Below are 24601 nucleotides of genomic sequence, written 5' to 3' on the forward strand. Positions count from 1 at the left end.
ACCATAGTAGCACATAGTAACCGGTTAAACGAAATCATAGTAACCGGTTAAACGAAATCATAGTAACCGTTTAAAAGTAACCATAGTAACATTATAAGTAACCATAGTAACATTATAAGTAACATTACAAGTAACCAGAGTTGCCCTGATAGCGATGATACTGAGCACGTCTAAGCAGCGTGTGTCAGTGAGCTGGAAAACAGAAACCCACCTCCTTCTCGTCCCGGAGACTTGGGACAAGTTGACTGATCTCCTCACCTCCTCCTTCAAATTAGAGGAGGAGTTTGACATACTGACCACTAGTGGGGCTGTGGTTACTGGCATAGACCTGATCAGGTGAGCCTTGTTGAGTTTATTTGTTGCTTAGTTTATTTGATGTCCATTCCTTTTTTAGTTCGCATTAATAATTGAATTAAAACTTTAAAGCTGAAAAAATCTGTGAGTATGTTTAAAGCTTAATTGAGTCAATTAGGATTTCACTTCTTCATTATTTCTTCCACAGCTTTAAATAATGATCAAACCAAACAAGGAAATATTATTATTTCTAATTGTGACAAAGTTGTCCCCGAACTATTTGTACTTCGTTGTTACTTCAATATACATTATACAATATACATATATTAACATGCATATTAAATTATTGCTCTACCTAGGTGTAGTTTAGCTTCTAATATACATATATGATATAATGCGTTAAGTAAGTGTTCACCTTAAAAGGTAACCCGCTCAACTCCCATAAAGAGTTAAAGAGGTCCTAAGGAAATGAAATTATCCCGGCACTGTAAACTTTGCTCTGAGTTCACAGTGTACCATATGGAAATCTACACGCGCACAGGATGCTGCCTTTTATATTTTTGAACCTTTTTCACAGAGTCTTGGCACTTGGTTAAAGTCATAATTATATATTTATTGCTTTTGTACATATACCATTTTGAAAATGTTGATACAGCAGCTGATACGAGATATGTATTCTTGTGTAAATTTGTATTGATCCCGTTTGATGCGACAAGGAAAAATGCTCTCATCAGGAAAGGAATTACTTAACATAACGTTTCAATGTTACTCCAATCCGAATTTTACATGATACGAGATATGTATCCCTTCTATTTGCAGATAACCATCCTAGGGACGGAGATGAGCTGAGATTAAGGAGCTTAACTTCCAGCCCATTTCATGACAACAGTTGGATAACTTTGAACGTCGGGGGACACATCGTCCAAACCACATGGTTAGTTGGATCACGTGATTATATTTTTATATTTCGACCGACGCGATATCAGTAAATTTTGGAGATTTTGTCCTGTCAACCTTTTGCTGTTTGCAGCTTCAAAGCGATTCAATCAGTCACTTTGGTTTAAGCTGAAGTTCTTTACAAACCCCAATTGTTCACCATCCCCCATTCAGGCGTACTCTAACAAAAGAAAAGGAGACGATGTTAGCACGTATGTTTGATAACGGTAAGTCTCGCGTGTAATGTATTTAGTGTACTACTCCCGCCACACGCATACACTGTACAATTTATTATATTTATACAATGACTCTTGCGCCGCGCACTTGATTGTTTTTGTGTAAGACTAACATCATGTTAACATGATTTTAATGAAACATGTCTGATGTCTATTCAACATAAATTCTATTCATACAAACTTGAAAAATGTGCTGATAATCTCTGATCACTTCAATGACATGAGATCAAATTTCCGTGTGTACTTACACTCGATACGACTCGTGTGTCCGTGTCTCGGCTCAGGTCTCCTTCCTCAAAATCCAATATGGCCGCCACGCATTTGCTAGCTTCGTAAAATTGTCCCCCCGAATACTGACAACCGTTGGCTACGTACTTCTGTTCCACTTTTTACCACTTTGTTAAAGTCTGCATTCTTTAAAAATTCCGCAGAACCCGTCGATGGTTGTAAATATCAACATAAGCATTTAATTGTTGACAACAGATAAGCAACATTAACTGAAGGTTGTCAAATTTTCCTTACATTCGCATTAAGCGCGCGGCTCCACATCACAATTCTGCGCGAGCACAAATAGTTCTCCTTACGTAAGACGCGAGGACCATTTTTAGGACTTTTAGGTATATTTCCGAATTTCGCTTGAATTGAATTGCATGCATTATATTGCATGCATGCAGCATGGCCCGGGCCTTGTTTATGAACATGCATATGCAATTTTTGCAGTGCATCGAACTCTCCCGATAGATATCTTAAGTGTAAACATCAAATTGACTTTCCTTGAAATGCAGCTGAGGCGCACTACACACAGATTTCTTATTATTTGATACTTTTCGGCTGATAATATACTGATGATATACGTGTCCTGATGAACAAGCCAAGTAGTATAACTCTCCATTAACATGAGCTATTGTTTCAGATAGTAACTGGAAGAACAAGACGGACAGTAACGGAGCTTATCTGATAGACAGATCTCCAAAACACTTCCTACCTCTCTTGGATTATTTGAGGAACGGAGAAATAGTTCTGGACAAAGACATTAATCCTCAGGGTAAGTATATTCCAATTTATATATCACATTTTAATTGTGTTAATAATCGTTAATAATATTTAGCAATTCACAACGTGACAATGGATACGTCTTATGTTCTTTTAAATAGTAAGTAAAATTGGCTTAAAATATGATTGCTCAGAAATTAATATTGTGATATTACAGGTGTTCTATTGGAGGCGAAGTTTTTTGGTTTTACTGAATTAACTGGGAAGATAGAAGAGTTAATGCTGGCGAGTGAGAGGAAAGTTCTAGAACCACTTTGCAGAGATGATGTGATCAGAGCTCTTATTACCACTCCTTCCAATTACATATTACGATTCAGGGTAAGCGAACGAGTATTTTTGTTGCTTACTATGGTTCTAATTATTTTAAATGAAACTGATTCGTGTGATTTGTGTACATAATGCACACTCGGATGATGAAGGAGAACTAGAAGAGGTGTGTGTGTGTGTGTGTGTGTTTTCTGTTTACTTTGGTTCCGAAGTGATCACCATATATAGTATATACCATATACATACACCATGTGACATGTCACCATGTATAATATGCTATAATTGTAGCCTTAAGGGGGGGGGGGGGGGGGGGGGGGGGTTCCCCCTGATTTTTTTGTAAAACTTGGTTTCGAGATAGCAGTTGACCAACAAACTAGGACCAGTGACCAAACTTTTGAGGGGGTCCCGGACCCCAACCGCCAAACGGTGCCCGCGGGGCAGCCACGCCCATATTTGGTCCATATCAGGCCCAATTTAGCCAAATAACCTGAACATGCCCAAAACCCAGATTTTAGGTGCTTTACTTGTAGCTAGTGGTCCCCTGAACTCGTATATGAAGTTTCATCAAGATTAGACAAAAAATGACTGAGTTATGAGCTAAAAACTATATGCCCATATTTGGGTATACGCACTAAATTTGATCGATTTTGGCCCGTAAATTGGTCAAATATCAATATTTTTGAATGAAACTAACTTTATATGAAAGGTAAGCCTAAACTACACATTCTCTATGATTATCAGCTCAATATCTACCTAACTGTGGATTCTGTGTTCAAATAATCGCAAAAAATGAACAAAATCGCCCATATCTCAGTTCGCGATATTTGCAAAACTGACTTCGCTCAAAACAATAGAACTCAATAGGGTTTCAATATTTTTTCATGAAATTTTCAGAATCAACATAGAATTGTCTCATGACCTTAAGTTTTGGGACAGAATTTTGAGTTAGGCCTTTAAAAAAATTTGGCGGCCAAATTCTGAAAAATGCCCGGCAAATTTTAGAATTTGGCCGCCAAATTTTTTTAAAGGCCTAACTCAAAATTCTGTCCCAAAACTTAAGGTCATGAGACAATTCTACGTCGATTCTAAAAATTTCATGAAAAAATATTGAAACCCTATTGAGTTCTATTGTTTTGAGCGAAGTCAGTTTTGCAAATATCGCGAACTGAGATATGGGCGATTTTGTTCATTTTTTGTGATTATTTGAACACAGAATCCACAGTTAGGTAGATATTGATCTGATAATCATAGAGAATGTGTAGTTTAGGCTTACCTTTCATATAAAGTTAGTTTCATTCAAAAATATTGATATTTGACCAATTTATGGGCCAAAATCGATCAAATTTAGTGCGTATGCCCAAATATGGGCATATAGTTTTTAGCTCATAACTCCCCCCCCCCCCCCCCCCCCCTTAATTCAGACAATTGCAATTTAACCGTTTAAGTCATGTATAATGCCATATATGGTCATTGGCTTGAGCCCAACCAATACCCCTCTTATTTCCGCACTACTAAAACAGCGCCTTTTCCTCAGGGATTAGATTTTTCCGGAGCAGATCTGAGCAACATGGATCTGAGACATGTTAACTTCTCCCACAGTAAACTGGTCGGGACTAATCTCACTAAGAGTGATGTGTATGGGGCTAACTTTGACAAAGCCGACATGAGGGGGGCAAGGCTTGATGTTAGTTGTAACTTGTACAGTTGATTACAGTTAATATTAGATTTCAAGCGTTTACATATTACGTTATAACTGAGAATTGAAGGGGTTTGAAATTATTACGATGGTGCTGTTATTAAGACCCTAGCTAGACGGTACGTAACGCGTTACGGTACAATCTCCCATTTCATTTTAACCTAGTATTCTGCTTCTCACTTAGTTGACTCCAGAAGTGATACTCGCTAAATCAGTAATTAGACTTGTGTAAGTTTGGGCGAGAATTGATATTACGTAATATGTATTCCTTACTGTGAATATTTATATCCCTGATGATGTAGTCCGCATACACACGTGACACTGAAATACACACGTGACACTTTAAAAGCAACATATGATTGACAGTAGCACTGTCTGCAGGAAGCTAACGCAGCCGGAGTCAGCATGGAGGGAGCTGTGTTAGACGACGCCAGCATGGTACGTTGTAATTTCGAGGACTCCAAACTCAGACCCTCGTCCCTTCTCGGAGCTCAGATGAAAAGTGTCAATCTGGAGGTAATTATTATTAAATAGATTGTGTGGACAACTACAGGGTGGCCCAGTCAGTACACACAAGTCTTATAACATAGCTATGTTTCATATTTGAGAGCTGTAACTGTATAAAGTTGGATCTGTTGGAGTGTTGGGGACAGCTAGTTAAAAACAATAACATCGTCATAACCCCCCCCCCCCCGGCCCTGTTACCATAGCTACAGTCCCCCGGCCCTGTTACCATAGTTACAGCCCCCCCGGCCCTGTTACCATAGCTACAGTAGACCGGTTCATAAAACAAAAATGTTCTTGAATAATTATGAGTATGTTCTTATCTGTTGATCCCTAGGTTCAAATAACACCAAAAAAAATTTCAAGTTCCAACTCTTCCATCTTAGTCCCGCTCCGGCCACGCCCATATTTTTTACCAAATTTTAACAGGTAAAATTCTCTATATCGTCAATTTAGTCATGAAGGAGCATAGAAGGAGTTCTAAATGTATGTTACTTCAATATAAACAGTAGGAAAAGGTTTACTTTGGTCGAGGTTTTAAGTCTCTACGATGTCGGGAAGTTCCCGCATGGAGTTTGCGGGTTGCGCTGAATCGCGGGATTCACTGCGCAAAAACGGAAGGTCGTAGAGACATGAGATCTTGACTAAAGTTAACCATTTTCCACCATTGCTATTAGAGCATGACACTTCCAGAACCTTAACACACTCCTTCATCCCTAAATCGGTAGTTATGTGAATTTTGCCTGTAAAAATATATCATGTTTTACTGATATCAACTAACATTGTTAGCTTTTAAATCAAAATAAACCATAATGCCCCCTACAAAATGTACACACAGTACGAGAATATATAGAAAGAAAGGTCTACCTTGAATTTCACATTGAACTTTGATCAGATTCTGGAATCGCTCATCATTTCTTGATTGTTCTCCGATGAAGTCAGCACTGCCAAAAACCAAGTCTATCTAATCCAGAACCTGCTGACTCAGCAGGTTCCGATTTAGATAGACTTGGTTTTCGGATCTCCGTATGTTCAGAAGCGGGCCAGAAGGGATTCATCTACCAGAGGACCGACCATCAAAATATAGCTCATGCTGCAGCTGTCACTTTCAAGATTAAAGAATGAGCTGGTCGAGTAGTGGGATTATGCTGGATAACTGATATGATAAGTGGTAACATCCTACAAAAGAATTTTAGCTGACTGAAGAATACTTCCTCTTAAAGGATCCTACGAGAGTTCCTCCTAGTCCTAAGTTGTATCTAGTTGAGGGACTGAGTCATTCAAAAGGATGAGGCCAAAGAAGAGATTCATCTGTTCCGTTCATAGCCGATAGTTGTGAAGAAGGCATTAGAACTCTGTAAATTGTAAGCTACTTTCTTCGATATTTATAGTTATTTACTGACCTTGTCTTGACGTATCATTAAGAGATGATTGGATCTCGTTACTAACGAGTCGTTAGTCATGTTATGCTAGTCCAGTTAGTTACGAGCTATGAAGTAATCATAAGATCTCATTATTACTGATCTTATCAATGACGAGCTATGAAAGTATGAAGTAATCAGTGGATCTTGTCAATGCTCATCCTGTCAGTGACGAATTATGAAAAATTTAATGAAGACCTCATTAATTTCCTTGTTCCACGAAGATATTCCTCTGGTAACTGAATCCCTTCTGGCCCGCTTCTGAACATACGGAGATCCGAAAACCAAGTCTATCTAAATCAGAACTTGGTTTTTGGCAGTGCTGACTTCATCGGAGAACAATCGAGAAATGATGAGCGATTCCAGAATCTGATCAAAGTTCAATGTGAAATTCAAGGAAGACCTTTCTTTCTATATATTCTCGTACTGTGTGTACATTTTGTAGGGGGCATTATGATTTATTTTGATTTAAAAGCTAACAATGTTAGTTGATATCAGTAAAACATGATATATTTTTACAGGCAAAATTCACATAACTACCGATTTAGGGATGAAGGAGTGTGTTAAAGGTTCTGGAAGTGTCATGCTCTAATAGCAATGGTGGAAAATGGTTAACTTTAGTCAAGATCTCATGTCTCTACGACCTTCCGTTTTTGCGCAGTGAATCCCGCGATTCAGCGCAACCCGCAAACTCCATGCGGGAACTTCCCGACATCGTAGAGACTTAAAACCTCGACCAAAGTAAACCTTTTCCTACTGTTTATATTGAAGTAACATACATTTAGAACTCCTTCTATGCTCCTTCATGACTAAATTGACGATATAGAGAATTTTACCTGTTAAAATTTGGTAAAAAATATGGGCGTGGCCGGAGCGGGACTAAGATGAAAGAGTTGGAACTTGAAATTTTTTTTGGTGGTATTTGAACCTAGGGATCAACAGATAAGAATATACTCATAATTATTCAAGAACATTTTTGTTTTATGAACCGGTCTAAGCTACAGCCCCCCCCCCCTGTTACCATAGCTACATCCCCCCTGTTACCATAGTTACAGCCCCCCTTGTTACCATAGTTATTAGTTACAGCCCCCCCCTGTTACCCTAGCTACAGCCCCCCCCCCTGTTACCATAGCTACAGCCCCCCCCCCCCCTGTTACCATAGTTACAGCCCCCCTCCCTGTTACCATAGCTACAGCCCCCCCCCCCTGTTACCATAGCTGCAGCCCCCCCCCTGTTACCCTAGCTACAGCCCCCCCCCCCCCCTGTTACCATAGCTACAGCCCCCCCCCCTGTTACCATAGTTACAGCCCCCCTCCCTGTTACCATAGCTACAGCCCCCCCCCCCTGTTACCATAGCTGCAGCCCCCCCCCCCCCCTGTTACCATAGCTACAGCCCCCCCCCCCGTACAGCTTCTCTAATTGTTTAATCAATTACTGTGTTTCAGAATTCTAACCTAGCAGGGGTAAACATGAGAGTGGTCAACTTGAGAGGGTCCTGCCTCAAGAACAGTTCGCTCAAGGGAGCTTGTCTTGCTGGTGCTGATTTGGAGGTAGGTTATATTATTAGCTAATATTATTAGAGCGTCCACCGACAATATCACATACGGGTTATAATCAAATATCACATACAGATAATAATAAAAATTAACCCGTCTCACTTTTTAGGGGTGCGATCTAAATGGAGCTGAGCTGTACAACACTAACCTGCGTGGAGCTAACTTGACTAACGTGAACTTTGAGGACATCACCACAGCCCTGCACATGACACACATGACGTAACGTGCTGTACACAATTACACATGTGACCTGTACACATGTGACCTGTACACATGTGACCTGTACACATGTGACCTGTACACATGTGACCTGTACACATGTGACCTGTACACATGTGACCTGTACACATGTGACCTGTACACATGTGACCTGTACACATGTGACCTGTACACATGTGCCCTGTACACATGTGACCTGTACACATGTGACCTGTACACATGTGACCTGTACACCTGTGACCTGTACACATGTGACCTGTACACATGTGACCTGTACACATGTGACATGTACACATGTGACCTGTACACATGTGACCTGTACACATGTGACATGTACACATGTGACATGTACACATGTGACCTGTACAGTGTACACATGTGACCTGTACACATTGTAGTGTCGTGAGAACTAGAGGTATCTAACCTTTGACTCCCGTGGACAATTTCTAGTTAGATTTACAGTAACGAACTCAAATTTGCAGAATTGGTTAATTTGGTATTGCTAATTGTAAGTTCTGTTTAGACGTTTACTGAGCCATTTTACGGTGTAATTGTTTTAGTTTACGGGTTTTAGTATGAAAATATTGATTGTTAGCACAGTCAGACCTTTAAAACACTGCTGTTGGTCGGAAAATGCGCGCACTACATAACGTATGCTTATAATGCAGTGTGCACCAATTACCAGTTGTAGTGTTGGCAGTAATAGGAATGACCAAGGCCACTGTCCTTGAAGTTAATATTCATTCCTATTATCGACCCTCGAGATAACTTTATCTCAAATAAGCTGTAATTAAAATTGGCTCTTTAAGTCAAAATTGATTATCTTTAGATTACAATGACATCCATAGAATTAGAACAAGAAGATGGCGCCTGTTGAATTTCGAATCATAAAGTATTTAATTTATGGAACCAGCACAACTGAAGCCGTTTTAAAATGGAAAACCGCGTAAAATTGAGGTCTGGTTGTGATGGATTATTATGTTATATTCAGAAATTATTGACGCATATCAACAAAACTTAAAACTAATTATAATCTGTAAATATGATAAAACGTGAATATTTTATGATGACAATTGCTTGTTTTAAAAATTTTGATGCTGTATGTTTTCACTTTTTAAGTTTGGTTTCTATCAACATTTAACATTATAATTATCCAGGATTATAATTAATTGGTCCAGTAACCCTCAGTCTCAGTTCATAACGAAAATTGGACGGTAAAAGAAAACAGAAAATCGAACAGTCTTAATTATTTCCCAATAGAACTTCGATTGAGCGTAAAGTTCTGTGGAAGGATTTATTTGTATCACGTCGTGACACCCACGGTCGTAATTTCACCCCTTTATCGTTCACGATACAGGGCCGGGGAGCCGCGCACCCGTGCGCGGCGGGTCATACAACGTATGACAAGGATTTATTTGTTGGTTTATAAATATTGACGTACTTCTAACTTTGTAGGTTTATAACATAGCAAGACAGACACGCGCCGAATTGGACTCTGGACTCGTCGTTACCTGGCACGCCAATCCCATGCAATACACAACGCTCTTCAAGTTTAGCTTTTGGATCTGCTTGAATCTCAAAAATGGCGAGGTTAGTTGAGACTGCAGTCTTACAGGTTTTAAATCTAATCTGGCCGCGTATCAGAGCAACTTTAGCTCAGTGAGTTATGCCTAATTCAAATTGAAGGTCATAAGACTGGATCTGGACGAGTTATTTTAGGGCTTCCGAATTATTTTCCGCCGTCATTTTGTCGAGCTGAACATCCTGCACGCTTTGAAGTTGAACGTCCTCGATTTGCTTGAATCTCAAAAAACTCTTACAGGTTCTAAATTATAATCCAGTATCAGGGCTACTTCATATGCGTCAGCTAGTGACTTATACGGGGAGGGATCAGGTACCAAGTGCCGTACGCGACGTCGACTAATTTTCCTAAAAAGGTTGGAAGACTTCGCCACTCCGACGCGCCGCGCAAACTAGCATTTTTGCTTCGCAAACTAGCATTCTTGCTTCAATCTGGAAGGGTTGACAACGTCAATCAAGCCAATCGAATGATTGTGGAGACCTTATCAAGTACAAGTAAGTATGCGTAAAATAAGTGCCCCACGAAAAACCTCACCGAACCTCCACGCGGTCTTATTGCGACCCCACTACACACGGTCGTTTCACTTTATCGTCGGGTGGGCCAAAAGTCAGTGGGCATACATTGGCCTTAGGGGTCGTTCACATATTACGTAGTCGTAATTAATATTTTGGCAATTTTTACCCCCCCCCCCCCCCCCTCCGTAATCAACTTAACCGTAACCAAGACCGAACCCCCCCCCTATATTACGTAATCAAGGTTTGACCCCCCCCCTCCCCGTATCACTATAACAACGGATTCACGAATGAAATAATCGCAAAGCACTTACTAAACGAAAATTGGTTTAAAAAACGAAAATTTTGATTACATAATTAACGAAAATTGTCCAATCGGTATTTCGAAAATCGGTAAAAAATTAAAATTTTGATTACGTAATGAACGACCAAAACCCCCCCCCCCCCCCCCTTGATTCACGATGTCAATCCTTCGCAGCTCGGTGAGGCACAGTGGTGCATCTCGCCGATCTACCGAAGATGCGAGAAGCATTATTTGATGCGCGCGCGACCCAGTAGTGCATCGCGCTACAACCCCCCCCCCCCCCCCCCCCCCCCCCCCCCCCCCCCCCCCCATAAACAAATTAAGACTGATGAATCTTATTAAGTTAAAAATGAATAAGTGTTATACCGTTAAATGTGTACATCAGTGAACTAAAAAACAAAGGTTTTTATCTAAAGTCTAGAAAATTTCAGCTAAAACAATTAGAAGTCACCAACTATTAATGTTATGTGTGCAGTTTAGGTACACATTAAGAGAGAAGTCAGGATTTAGGTGAGCTTTGAAGTACAGTTTCTTGAGGTGAGGGTGTACTTGAGCACATGTTAAACCTTCTTTCAGGATCCTGTCACTTATCACTCGGTGGTTTTTGTCAGATGTTGGAATGCTAGCATAGTACTCTTTAGATTCATTATAGACGGCTAGATCTTGCAGGCCCAAAGAAGTTTGAATCTTCACAATCATGTCCTCATTTGTTTTGACTGAATTTCCAATTGCTTTCTTTCTGTGTCCTGTAACTTTACCCGTGAGTAAGCTTATATTGGTATTAATTGCACGGTCCTTTTCGTAGATGGGATAGACCTTCAAAACGCTGCAACTCTTCTTATGGTTACCCCAATCACGCTTCTGACAGACAGTGTTGCAATATCTCACTGATTTACAGGCTCCACACTTAAGTAACTTCACCTCAGTATTACCACAATCCTCACAACAAGCTTCTCCAGCTTCTGGTAATTCAACCAGTTCCTGCTGCACTTTTCTTCGAGCCAAATCTGTCATAATTTACCGCTGCGAAAATGTCACTGGTTATAACAAACATTTTGTCTGAAATTAAACTGACAATATCAAGTCGAAGTTCTTATGTGAAAACGGATTAAAAATTAATTGAAATTGATTTAATCTAGCGTCTCTAATCTCCTTAACAGCACACATAATTCACAAAAAATGGAAAACATCGACCCATTTTGCCAAAGAAGAGACTCGAACAGAAATTGATGAAGGCCAACGCATGTGCCCACTGACTTTTGGCCCACCCTGTATATTTGAACGAACTCAACGTAGACAATAATGAATAAATTGTTTCAACGTTGAAATTTCGTAAATTAATACCATTAAATTGTGTTTGATTTTTTTCAAGAATGTGCCGAAATCATTCATGAAATCCCCGGCTGTGCCCCCGGTAAATGCATGGTTTTTGGCCGGGGGTAAATTTATTGGCCGGGGCCGGGGTTTACCCCCGGCGAATTTTCAAATTTCGGCCGGGGCCGGGGGTTGTGATTTTGGCCGGGACCGGGGCCCCGGTCGACCACTGAATTTTACACTACTATTATAACTAGCCCCCAAAAACAAGACTGCAAACCAAGTCACGTGGTGTGAATGCTGGGTTACCATTGGTTACAAGGTGGGGATTGTTAATCACATTGGAACACTAACAGTGGGCAGTGATTTTATGAAGGGCTCAAGTGATTAGAAATTAAGTACTATTGATCAGATAAAATCGATAATAAGCCGGACAATGAGTGTAATTTAAGTGTGTAACATGGGGTCGTTCACATATAACGTAATAATTTTTTGGAACATTTTGGCAAATTTCACACGGTTAGCAAGCTGTTTCCACCTCACCTTCCTTTACTCTTCAAATTGACATGTTTAGTTGTACCTAAGAGATTTTTAAAGAACATTAGAATAGCAGTAGGGTTAGTTTCAGACAAATAAAGCATAAAATATGATATCATTGTGGTTTTTAAATAGGTTCCAAAAGTTTTGGTCCCTCACTCCTGCCACACAGCACTATCTAAGTATCTTCTGTAAAGTAGAACTTTTCTAAGATCATAGAGAAACTTATCTGTGGCCATATCTCACTTTATTCCACTACTTGCCATAATAAAAATGCTAACATTTAATCAAAGTTTATTAAATGATTATATTATACAATAATCATCACAGAAAATTCTATTTCCCAAGTATATGACGTTTAGTTAACTAAATCGTGGTAAATTTGTCAAAATGAAAGGGTATTATTCGACTTAGCCCCTTTTAAAATAACATGCATGTTAGTGATATGGGGGCATTTTGCTCAAAATTAGGATACTCAAACTGATCTTTTATAACTGACTTAACTTTACCAAATATTTCACAAATCGAAGGGCGCATATTGTAGACGTGCTATCTTTTAGTTTATCAAAAATCACATATTTTTTATCAAAATGTGCACACGGACCTTTTTAAGTCTGCTTTAAAAAATCACCTGTTATTTGAAAGCAAAAATATCACCTGTTATTTAAAAGCAAACATATCACCTTTTCATGCAATGAAAAACTTCAAAATGAAGACATTGGGCTTCTAAGAAGTTTATTTTTCTAAAATAATACATATGCTTTGAAGGAGACCATTTCGACATGGCCCACTAATCACTATACTATAAGAACTTTGTCAATTCTGCTCATTAATTAAAAGAAAGGGTCCATGTCGAAATGACCCCCTATACTATAAAAACTTTGTCAATTCTGCTCATCAGTTAAAAGAATGGGTCTATCTCAAATTATAATTCCTGGACGGTTAATATCAATTAAGTATGATATTTTGATCCATGTTTTGCCTGTGAACCCCAATCTCTCCAAAAATATAATTCCAGTACTCTTAATGTAACAATACATTCCGAAATCATTTTTTCTCGATTATCTCAAAACACACTTTTTAGTTCATTTTTATGTTCAGCTAGGTGAGGATATGATTAAAATAATGTAAATAAAAACTTTAGATTGTTTCATTGAAAGAGACTTATTTCTTCAACACTAACAGTATATAATATACACATATAATAGCTTTATCGAATGCAACATTGGCATATTGAGTTCTGAACAGTTTCAGGGTTAGAAACTGACTCTTTTACTGGAGCAGAGTCAACAAAAACATTTACCCATCTTCCTCTTTCAACTGTCCTTTTACTTCTTTAGTAACTCTTTGTGTCTTTAGTAACTCTTTCATTGTCTCTAGTAACTCCTTCTGTACTTCTTCATCTTTATCTTTTGCGTTTTCTTTGCGTTTCATTAGTATTTTTATGAACTTTTTCCTTTCTGTATTATCTTCTATGGGCATTGTTATGAACGTTTTCCTTTCCATATTATCTTCTATTGGTTGATCTTTAGTTTGTTTTATAAAAATGCGGGGGAAAAAGTAGAGTAGGTTGAATGGAAAGAAAAATGGCATCTTTTTATCTTGTGCCATGTAATCCACGATTAGGGTAAACTGAGAAAATCTCCAGTTTTCATTCTTGTTTTCCATCATAGTCGAGTACCTATTTGAAATGAGGGCGATGAGCAAATTCAGGCAAAGAAGCCCAAATATCAAGAAGTAGAAGATCATAAAGAAGAAGAAGAAGAATTTTGTTGTCTTATCTCCTGGCTCGTATATGTCCTCAGAATACGTAAGTTTACCTTCCATGATGCTCAGGATCATCGTGATAAATCCGTTAACTGGAGTATCCATACTTTGGAATACTTGATTCTCACCGACCTCGAGCTGATGCACAGAAATGTGGCACTTTACAATGGCAAAAAGAGGGATAAAGAACCCTACAGAGAAGAATGTCAAGATCATGACCACTTTGATGACGTCTTTTATCATCTTCTGCATGGACTGCATGATTGGTCCAACGATGGGAATAAAGAGAAAGAAACTGTGGAAGATCCGCACTAGAGTTAGTAAGAGGGCAACACTGTAAAGGTTTGTCATGTAGACAACTCGACGGGTCTCAATTGTGAAGTCTAAAGTTTCGTCACAACTTGAATTTTTTACACAAACCTGCCCATACACTGAATGTGTAGAGAAACAGTAGTGAAAATTGAATCCAAAGGCAATTGTCAAGAACACGATCATGAACCCATCCACCTTGTTCATATCACTTTCGAAGTATGTCAAAATTGTCTTCAATCCGCGCTTTCTAGAGCCTTGATGGGGACGGTTGTTGATTAACTGATTTAATTCAATAAGAATCCTCGAAATTAGGCACAGCAGCAGTGTCCCTAAACTGAGGGAAAATGAATTTTTCTCAAGTTCAACCATTATTATTCCATCGACAGTTCCAATGCTAAGTCGAGGGTGGTCTAAGGTAACATTTCCTTGGCGATATTGAGATATCAGATCTATCGTGCTTTTCTGGTCTCTTCTTTGTAGCAAAACAAAGCAGATGAGAAAAGTCATGATGAAGTAACTGATAATATCGGCAATGAAGCATGAGATAGGTGAAAAAAGTCGGTGATGAGGTATGAATTTTTGCTTTTTCTTCTCTCTAACTTTGTAATAGGCTATCTTGAACGGGTACAAGATGTTCCAGAGTACCAAACATAGCAACCTTCTCAAAAAAGATATAAAGAAAAAACGAGGGAAATCATCAAATACCCGCTCTTTCCAAAATATTCTTTCAAGGTAAAGTTTCTTGTAAACAGGCATTGCCACAACATCGGAGAATTTCCCAGCTTGTAGATCTAGCAGAACATCCGTATCTTCGATATCCATAAGAAATTCGATTTCTTTTAGAGACATGCAATTTTCTAGCAAACCCTTAACAAATTTTTTAGGAACATCCAGCAGATCGTCATAAAGTTGAGGCATGATCCATAGTTTTTGTTCACAAATAGCAACCCTCAACTTTAAACTTGTTTTCAGTGGATCGTCCAAAAGTTTAAGATGCTCTTCAGTGACCAGTGCTACGGCAATATTTCCGAGGTGCGTCTTTGTATGAAGCCATTTCCGTGGGTAGCCTTCTTCAGCGTTCTTCTCATTCTCACTCTTACCTTTTTCACAGTCAAATTTCGGGTCCACGATATCTATAACGAGGCTAGAGGAGCAGCCATATTTCAATCCATGATCCACATCGTAATGTTCTTTTGTATTTTTCTTTGCCTCCTTTAAAATATGTTCCACCAAATGGACGTAAAAGGAATCTTTGGCACTCAGCTTTGTCTTTTCTGAACTGTTAGTCTTTTTACTCTCATCTTCTTGATCAAACCATGCCATAAATTTGTCAGCTTTACAGTGGTCAGTTATCCAAAATTTGGGGTTCGAAGAATATTTGTCATCCTCCTCCTTCTTTTCCAATTCTTTGTGTATATCATTTAGATACTTCTCGCATATTTTAATTATATCACGATAATTAGTGTCATCAGACATATTATTGTTTTAACCCAACTGCCTTCCTGCTGGAAAAATAAAGTTTTAATAAAGTTATTTAAAAAAGAAAGGAAAAAATAAGAGAAGGTAGGCATGTTATGAATGCGATACTATTGTCTTATTTTTGGGGTAAAAATTGGCAAAAAATTGATTACGTACGCGTAGGTAATATTATTTGAACCAAATTCCTGAGCTGAAATATCTACTTGTTTAAATTTAGCTTGATTAAACTGAAGGCTTTTTAGAAGACGACAAACTACTGCTAGGATCGGATGGTGGCGGTGTAGAATGTTTTAAACGACGATCCATGATTAGCAATCAATTAGTGTGAAAGCAAACGATTAATCAATGACAATAAGAGATTCAATAACAGTGAATACGGTCACGTGGTAACAAAAAATAGTAACAAGGATCTCTGCAGTAATTTTTAACTGAACTCGCCCCGATTTTGTGGAATTTTACACTTAAAATTGTGAAGAATTGTGCAGGAAGTTCCAAATTGCGGAAAACGACTGTTAGTGCGAATAAAGTGCTGGAAGCGGCTTTAAGTAAGAATATGTGCGGGAAACAGCTAATAGTGCGATTCCACACCCTGTACCCGCCGCACTTATAATACGTTGACTCTGCTCAGCAATCCTGAGTTCGACTATTTAGTTAATCATTGCACGTAAAATAACATAATATAATATTCTTAAAAGCTAAATAAAGCAAGAAATAACTTGAAAAGTTATTACACTATAGATCATTAATTGGCACTAACTAAAAACTGCAACTGCCAGCGGACGAATATAATTCCGACATTTTGCTCAAACTAACTATAAGCGCTAGTTACTAGTTATGGCTAGATGGTGCAACAAGATAGTTATCGCTAGTATAGATTGTGCTAGTTATCGATAGCTATAAGTAAAGCTGGTCAGTGCACTGACTAGCTTACACTATCGCATAAAAACAGGCAAGATAACATTCTGAATGGAAGGCTGAGTTATACTTATAGATGACCATGAGTGTAAAATATCGAAGCGATTAGCGAATCAAATTAAACAATACGCACAACAAATTCAAAGTCTTGCTAAATAAATAAACTTGTTCACATTCATCATTAAAGAACTCGTTCACATTCATCCGCTAGAAATGGAACTTTCGCTTTCGGAATTCCAAGACTGGCATGATGATGTAATTCTATATTAAATAAACACAGTGAAGGCAGTACCGCAGTAGGGGATTAAAGATCATTGGCAACACAGCAGAAAATTGACAAAAATTGATTACGTACGCGTAGGTAATATTATGTAAACTAAATTCCTGAGCTCTATTATACTAAATGCAGCCGAAATATCTTCTTGTTTAGCTTGATTAAACTGAAGGCTTTTTAGAAGACGACAAACTACTGCTACTGCTAGGATCGGATGGTGGCGGTGTAGAACGTTTTAAACGATGATCCATGATTAGCAATCAACTAGTGTGAAAGCAAACGATTAATCAATAAGAGATTCAATAACGATAAATACAGTCACGTGGTAACAAAAAATAATAACAAAGATCTCTGCAGTAATTTTTAACTGAACTCGCCCCAATTTTTCGATAGATTGTGGAATTTTATACTTAAAATTGTGAAGAAGGAAGTTCCAAATTGCGGAAAACGACTGTTTATAGTGCGAATATAGTGCTGGAAGCGGCTTTAAGTAAGAATAGGTGCGGGAATAAACAGCTAATAGTGCGATTCCACACCCTGTACCCGCCGCACTTATAATATGTTGACTCTGCTCAGCAATCCTGAGTTCAACTAAGTTAATCATTGCACGTAAAATAACATAATATAATATTCTTAAAAGCTAAATAAATCAAGGTTTTAAGAACTAACTTGAAAAGTTATTACACTATAGATCATTAGTTAGCACTAACTAAAAACTGCCAGCGGACGAGTAATAATTCTGACATCTTGCTCAAACTAACTATAAGCGCTAGTTACTAGTTATGGCTAGATGGTGCAACAAGATAGTTATCGCTAGATTGTGCTATCTATCGACAGCTAACCATCACGTTTACACTATCGCAAAATAACATTATGAATGGGATCGGGAGGCTGAGTTACACCACGGGTGTCACATATCAAAGCGAATCAAATTAAACAATAAGCAGAAACAAATTCAAAGTCTTGCTAAGGAACTCGTTCACATTCATCCGCTAGAAATGGAACTTTCGCTTTCGGAATTCCAAGACTGGCATGATGATGTAATTCTATATTAAATAAACACAGTGAAGGCAGCACTGCAGTAGAGGATGAACAATAATTGGTATACACAACACAGCAATTCTACACATAGAATGTTGAACAGAACATTCAACACACATGTTGAAACTAACGTGCAGTGTTGAAGATGGCTGGCCTTTATGAAGACAAAGAGGCATTCGCCCACAAGTTGTCGTGAAGACTGAAGAATGTAGTTTCAGTTTGAGTTCCTACACAGAATCTCATGGAATCTGGTACTCCACATTCCTCTTTTACGCTGACTGAAATGGCATGTGGATTAAATAGATTAGATAAATTTTACATTAGATAAAATAACAAAACGTCCAACAGTGTCATTTACACGATTGAGCGATAGATTTTGAGAAAAATTACTTCGTTCCCGGTTATCATGGGTAACTAAATAGGACTATTATTATTTAGAAACTCTTCTTTAAACGATATTAATTAATTGATTAATTAAGTAAGTATTTTGCTGTAAAACCTTTTAGCTTGTGTGTTGATAACAGTTGCTCTCTTATCAGTAAAATCGTTTAATTGCACTGCGACCACCGTGTAGCCTTGTAATACAAGTTAAGTACATGATGGAGGACACAGATTTACTGCAGCGTTTATCAGGACACTCTACATTTTTCAATGAAGCGCATGAGGATTTCAACGCTTTAATTTCGAATGTTTCAGAAGCCACGAACTGTGAAAATAGAACAAGGTTTTCAGTTGAAAAGTTTGAAAAGCCAGTCAAGAAGGTTTTATCAAATTTGATGTATAATATGTACAATCAGTTGAATTCTGTCGTCGGAGAAACTCTGAATGCAATGAAAGATGTTGAGGAATTGAAGAGTTTTCTCATCCGATCACAAGAGTCGGTTATCAAACTGCAGAGCGAACTTCTTGAAGCCAAAGCCAATCAGTTGGAATCTGTTCAGACCACCGTAAAATCTGCTGTTCAGGACACTGTTCAAGCTGAGATCAAGCCATACAGCCAAGCTGTGTTAAAAGCTTCGCCGAACACTACAATAACGGAGGAGAGCCTGAAAAAAGTTGTGCAGAAGGCTGTGTCAGAAGAGGATCGCAGCAGGAATGTTCTCATTCAGCTGACAAGACCAGACCTGTCAAAATTTTGTCATCAAATTCGAATACTGTACATCAGATTTTATCAAAATCGAAAAACCTGAAACTGAATGAGCACCACAAAACTGTGTTCATTTCACCAGATCGGTCACCTGAGGAGCAAGCCAGACATCATCTGCTCGTTTTGGAGATGAAAGAGAAGGCAAAGAAGGATTTGAAGAGACGATATTATATCAGAAGTGGTATTATTTGTTGTGAGGACAAGATATCATAGTGAACGATGCATATTCATGAAGTTTTTCTTGTGTGTGACTTAACGGGTGATACTCGTAAATCTTTTGTTCTAATTATATAAGACCGTCGACGAGTCTAACTCGGCGCACGTCTTGGTAGTTTATAAAATATAAACCTTAGGTGTGACAGGGACGTAGCCAGGATTTTTCTTTGGGTGGGGCTGTCGGCGAGCAAAGCGAGCCGACGTGTCCAATCCAGCCGAGCAGCGAGCGAAGCGAGCAAGCTGTGGCAGGGGTCTTGGGGCGGAGCCCCTTGGCAGGGGCTATGGGGAGCGCAGCCCCCCGGAAAATTTTGCGAAATAGGGTGTTTTAGACGGCATTTGGCATTAAAGAAATTTGTAGTCCGACAGCAATAAACTGGGATTGAAAAGAATCAAGTACTCACTCAAATTTGGTAACTTCACAACAGCAATCTGCATTCTCCAATCAGAATTTACGACTTACTCAGGCCTCAACGTCTTAAGATTTTGACATTTCCTACGGTCTAGGGGACACTATTGACTATTTATAGAAGTCTTCTAGAATATTTGCTTGGATGTTATGACAGATATTTACTAATCCACAGTTCAAATCTTTGACTGACTGCAGTCATAAACACAGCCCAGTTACCAGGCGACCATGGGGACTAGGGGGCTTATCTTTTTTCTGGGGTTCAATTTTTCCGGGGGGGCTGCCGCCCCCCTAGCCCCCCCCCACTGTCTACGTGCCTGAGGTGTGACACAATTTTTTATCTTTTATTGTCAAATAAAGTACATTGGTTCTTAAATTTTTATGAGATCCCAGTTTATATTTACTACCCAGCATACGAGCGGGGTAGTAAATATTGTGTTTCGTTTCGTTTCGTTTCGTAGTAAGTAAATATATAACCTAGTAGAGACGATTTTTCCAGCAGTTATATCGACAAGTTCTTGTAGCCCTATAGCAATAACATCAGGGTCGTCCTGGTAGCTGGCTCCTTTATCTACGTAACCGTAGGACGGCGTTTTGTTGCCTGAATTTCAACGTTATTTACTTGAAGGGAATGGCGGGAGTTTTATATATTTCATAGTCGTAGTGGCTTTTCGATCGCCTGTAACAAGCCCCAAAATATCGCAACTGATTCACGGTCACGGAAGATAGCTACAAAAGTGCTGACGGAAATTGGTTATCAACATCCTCACTGGTCATGTAACTAAAAATAGCCACAAACCTAAATCTGCAGGCTGCTCAGTTGCGTCTAGTCCTAGTAGATCGTCACAGATACCTCCTAGCTTGAACTGGTTACTGCACGCTACTTGTGGGGCGTCCAGTAACCAGTCCGCCAGTTTATCTTTATCATCCCGCAATATCTTACCTGGGAGATAAGAATATTTTACAATATATCTTACAATATTTTACAATATATCTTACCTGGGAGGTAACAATATTTTACAATATATCTTACCTGGGAGGTAACAATATTTTACAATATATCTTACCTGGGAGATAAGAATATTTTAGAATATATCTTACCTGGGAGATAAGAATATTTTGGGAATATATCTTACCTGGGAGATAACAATATTTTACAATATATCTTACCTGGAAGGTAACAATATTTTACAATATATCTTAATGGGAGATAACAATATTTTACAATATATCTTACCTGGGAGGTAACAATATTTTACAATATATCTTACCTGGGAGATAAGAATATTTTAGAATATATCTTACCTGGGAGATAAGAATATTTTAGAATATATCTTACCTGGGAGATAACAATATTTTACAATGTATCTTACCTGGGAGATAACATTATTTTACAATATATCTTACCTGGGAGATGGCAATATTTTAGAACATATCTTACCTTAACAGTATTTTACAATATATCTTACCTGCGAGATAATAATTAATAACATGCTACAATATTATCTTACCCGGGAAAACATCACATTTTACAATATTTTAATTTTTGGTGCCCACCCACCCCTGATTCTTGAAAATGATTACTGTCCACATAAAGACATAATACCCATAATTATCAACCCTATGAAGTTAATTAATAAAAACATAATCAAAGATACGAGGCTTGACTTTACTTACCTGGGGACCTCAGGCTATCATGTTCATAAATATAGAGATTAGGCGGATCAATGACCGGCTGAGCGCGGCCCAGTAAGACTTTACCTCCGGGCTCCGTTGCTGTTCCAAGTACCGACCGCTACACGAATAGGAAGTTTAGAACAGTAGTCACGTTATTCAGAAAGCAGTCCCTCGACAATACAAACAACTTGGGTATTGAAATTTACATGGTCATTCTCAGGAATTAACAAAATTATAGTATTATTTTTTTTACAATTAATTTGTATACAGTTGTTAAGTAATTATTGGACTCCGGCAAACGCCAAAGTCGCTAAAAACATCATCATAACAGGTTACGATAACCTGTATTTAGTTAAACCACCTCATGTTCTAAATTCCTTTATCCTACTTTTATCCGGGTTCTGCAAGCGACTTCCAGAATCCAAACGGATCACCTTTGAGTTCCAGGAATCCAGCCTTCTAAAAACAACATTGCACCAATTAGGATTGTCCTCTTACTTGTGAAAATAGTTGCCGCGGACGTGGCCGCGACTACCTCCCGATTAGCTAGGTGACCGCATTCCGCGGGTGGGCGAGTGGGATTCAATAAGTACCAGATATTTTGTTAAGAGTTCAGTTATTGTATTCACGATTTACTATACGCATCTCTTAATTATAAGACTTTATCATCAATCATGATCGTGTCTCTATTGGTTATTATGTAAGTAAAGTACTTCAAGCTATTACACAGTTGCACGATTTTTGTATTTGATCATGTAAGTCTGTCGATTAAAGCATTAATAAGGGCTCACTGCCACTACTAAAATGACAAGTACACATTTTTAAAAGTTGATTCACGATGTCAATCCTTCGTATCTCGCCGATCTGCATAGTGGTTGCGAGAAGCATTATTGGATGCGCGCGCGAGACCCAGTAGTGCATCGCGCTACAATTTTAAAAGTAGTTCTAAGATTAAAAAACAGGAATGAAAAGTAGGTATCAAATATGTTCGAGTGAAACACAAACGAGCAACTCACAGAATCGTTCACACTTAGAAATTTCAGGGGGACCCGGGACGGTTTTTCCTTGTATCACGTCGTGACCCCAACGGTCGTTTCACTCCCCCTGCATCGTAAAAATCTATCTAGCCGCGCACTCGTGCGAGGTAAGTGCTACGAAGTAGCGCGCGCCGGGTTAGTTCATTAACAATGGACAACCACACTCTTTACCTGGCCTGGGGACCCAAGGCTATTATGTTCAAAAATAAAATAGAGATTCGGCGGAATGACATGGGCTGAGCGCTGCCATGCCAAGTAACCACACTCCCCAAATTGCGTGCATAATTGTAGTAACTTCTTTTACACTTGAATCGAGATCAAATATGTTGCAATGTTATTTGCAATGTATTTAAATGCAACATTTTCACTTACATAAATTACTTGGAATATACTTTTAAAAGAGAATTTGGAACAAATATTTTACAAGTATCACTTGTTAAAATAGGAAAACAAATTTTAGGAAGACAAATTTAAATTTTGGTATTTATTAATAACAATCACAATCAAAACATATCATATCATAACAATAAAGCCGCGCGTTGGTTGACTGTCTCAGTAAGGTAAATATTTTAACATGTAACTGTAAGCTTGAAGGTGCCCTGCGCATTTACAGAACCTCATGCGCGGCGATCACATGATCACGAGGACCTGTGAGCGCCAAATTTAATTTAAAGTTTCTAAAAATCATACGTCACTACGAGTTACTCATGCTTTTGAATTATAAGAGTGCGGATTGTCAGGTATTTCATTTATTCATACTTAATCGGTTTAAAGCTGTTTATTTAGAACTCACTATTGTTAAACTATGAGAGCAGAACGTAGATAATGGACAATATACCGACGACAATACCAAAGACCCTTAATTGTTACCTGAGGACCCCAGGCTATTATGTTCATTAACATATATAGATTTGGCGGAATGACAGGCTGAGCGCGGCCCAGTAACTTAATTGACGATGTCAATTCATGGCAGCTCGGCGCGGCACAGTAGCGCATCTCGCTACAACAAAGACCCGAGTGCCGCGCTGCATTGACTTTTCCGGATCCGTTAGAATAGGTAGTGCGCCATCGACAGTGAGCCGCGCGTGTCGACTGTGGGATGGTTTTTTAGCGCTAATTTCGGCCAGCACAATTTTCTTCAAACAAATAGATATTAAGTATTCTTCCCGACCTCCGATTGCAACAAAAATTGGTAAGCTTACTCATAGACTTACAAGAAATGTGTCCGAAAAGTTTAAAGCATATCCAACCATCAAACATTATGTTACAGCTAAAAGCAGCGTATTTTGCCCCATTTTGATCACTATATCAACTCCGATATCCACCAAATTTTTCGGACAGTTGTAAAAGCCCTATTGGAAGGTCGTCACCAATTTTCAGAATGATCTCATTCAAGGAACTGAAGATATATCCAAATAATACGACAAAAATTGACGAATTTGGTCAAATTTAGTCAAATTACGCGACTTTTACAGCTAATTTTGCTCCAAAAGCCGCGCACCATCAAATATGGCACCTAGGCAAAACTCACTGATCTTTCCAAAAAGGTATGACAAATTTGGTATTGCGAAAATTCTCACAGTCTCTAGAAAACAATGGTACGATCCTTAATTTGACAACGCTGGCAGAGCGGCGAATACGTGGGGACCTTATTGAAGCTTTTAAGGTTATTAATGGCTTGACTGATTATGGTTCAGACTTGTTCAGACCAAGCAGATCAGGTCTTAATCTGGTTTCATCCAATAGATGTAGTAAGAGTGTGACAAAGGTCAAGAATCTTCAGTGTTCTTTTCTTCCAGAGCGGGTTGTTCCATATTGGAACAAACTCCCTTCGGAGGTGAAGAACTGCTTGACAGTTTTGAGTTTTAAAATTGGATTGGAAAGTTTTAAAAAGAATAT

At 38.6% G+C, this 24601-nt stretch overlaps 1 protein-coding gene across 2 annotated transcripts; it reads left to right on the forward strand.

The window, feature by feature from the left end:
• Window positions 1-86: 86 nt before the first annotated feature.
• LOC134820716 (BTB/POZ domain-containing protein KCTD9-like) lies at window positions 87-9333 on the forward strand. Of its 2 annotated transcripts, none has more exons than XM_063831254.1 (9): window positions 87-336; window positions 1127-1228; window positions 1405-1457; window positions 2380-2511; window positions 2677-2837; window positions 4321-4470; window positions 4864-4998; window positions 7853-7957; window positions 8073-9296. In XM_063831254.1, exons 1-9 carry the CDS (start codon window positions 155-157, stop codon window positions 8184-8186), a joined length of 1134 nt encoding a protein of 377 aa, XP_063687324.1. In that variant the 5' UTR covers window positions 87-154; the 3' UTR covers window positions 8187-9296. The 2 variants fall into 2 exon arrangements, with proteins under 2 accessions (XP_063687324.1, XP_063687335.1); XM_063831265.1 differs by having other exon boundaries at window positions 151-336; window positions 1114-1228; window positions 8073-9333.
• The last annotated feature ends 15268 nt before the right edge of the window (window positions 9334-24601 follow it).

The sequence above is a fragment of the Bolinopsis microptera genome, chromosome 1 (assembly GCF_026151205.1).
Source record: "Bolinopsis microptera isolate Bmic1 chromosome 1, MBARI_Bmic_1.0, whole genome shotgun sequence".
Lineage (NCBI taxonomy): Eukaryota > Metazoa > Ctenophora > Tentaculata > Lobata > Bolinopsidae > Bolinopsis > Bolinopsis microptera.

What these genes read in the sequence shown, in the direction of transcription:
- LOC134820716 (XM_063831254.1), top strand. Translation starts at nt 155, where the DNA reads ATGATACTGAGCACGTCTAAGCAGCGTGTGTCAGTGAGCTGGAAAACA. An exon ending in ACTGGCATAGACCTGATCAG is followed by an intron (nt 337 to 1,126) that starts GTGAGCCTTGTT and finishes TAACCATCCTAG; the next exon opens with GGACGGAGATGAGCTGAGAT. An exon ending in TGAAAAGTGTCAATCTGGAG is followed by an intron (nt 4,999 to 7,852) that starts GTAATTATTATT and finishes ACTGTGTTTCAG; the next exon opens with AATTCTAACCTAGCAGGGGT.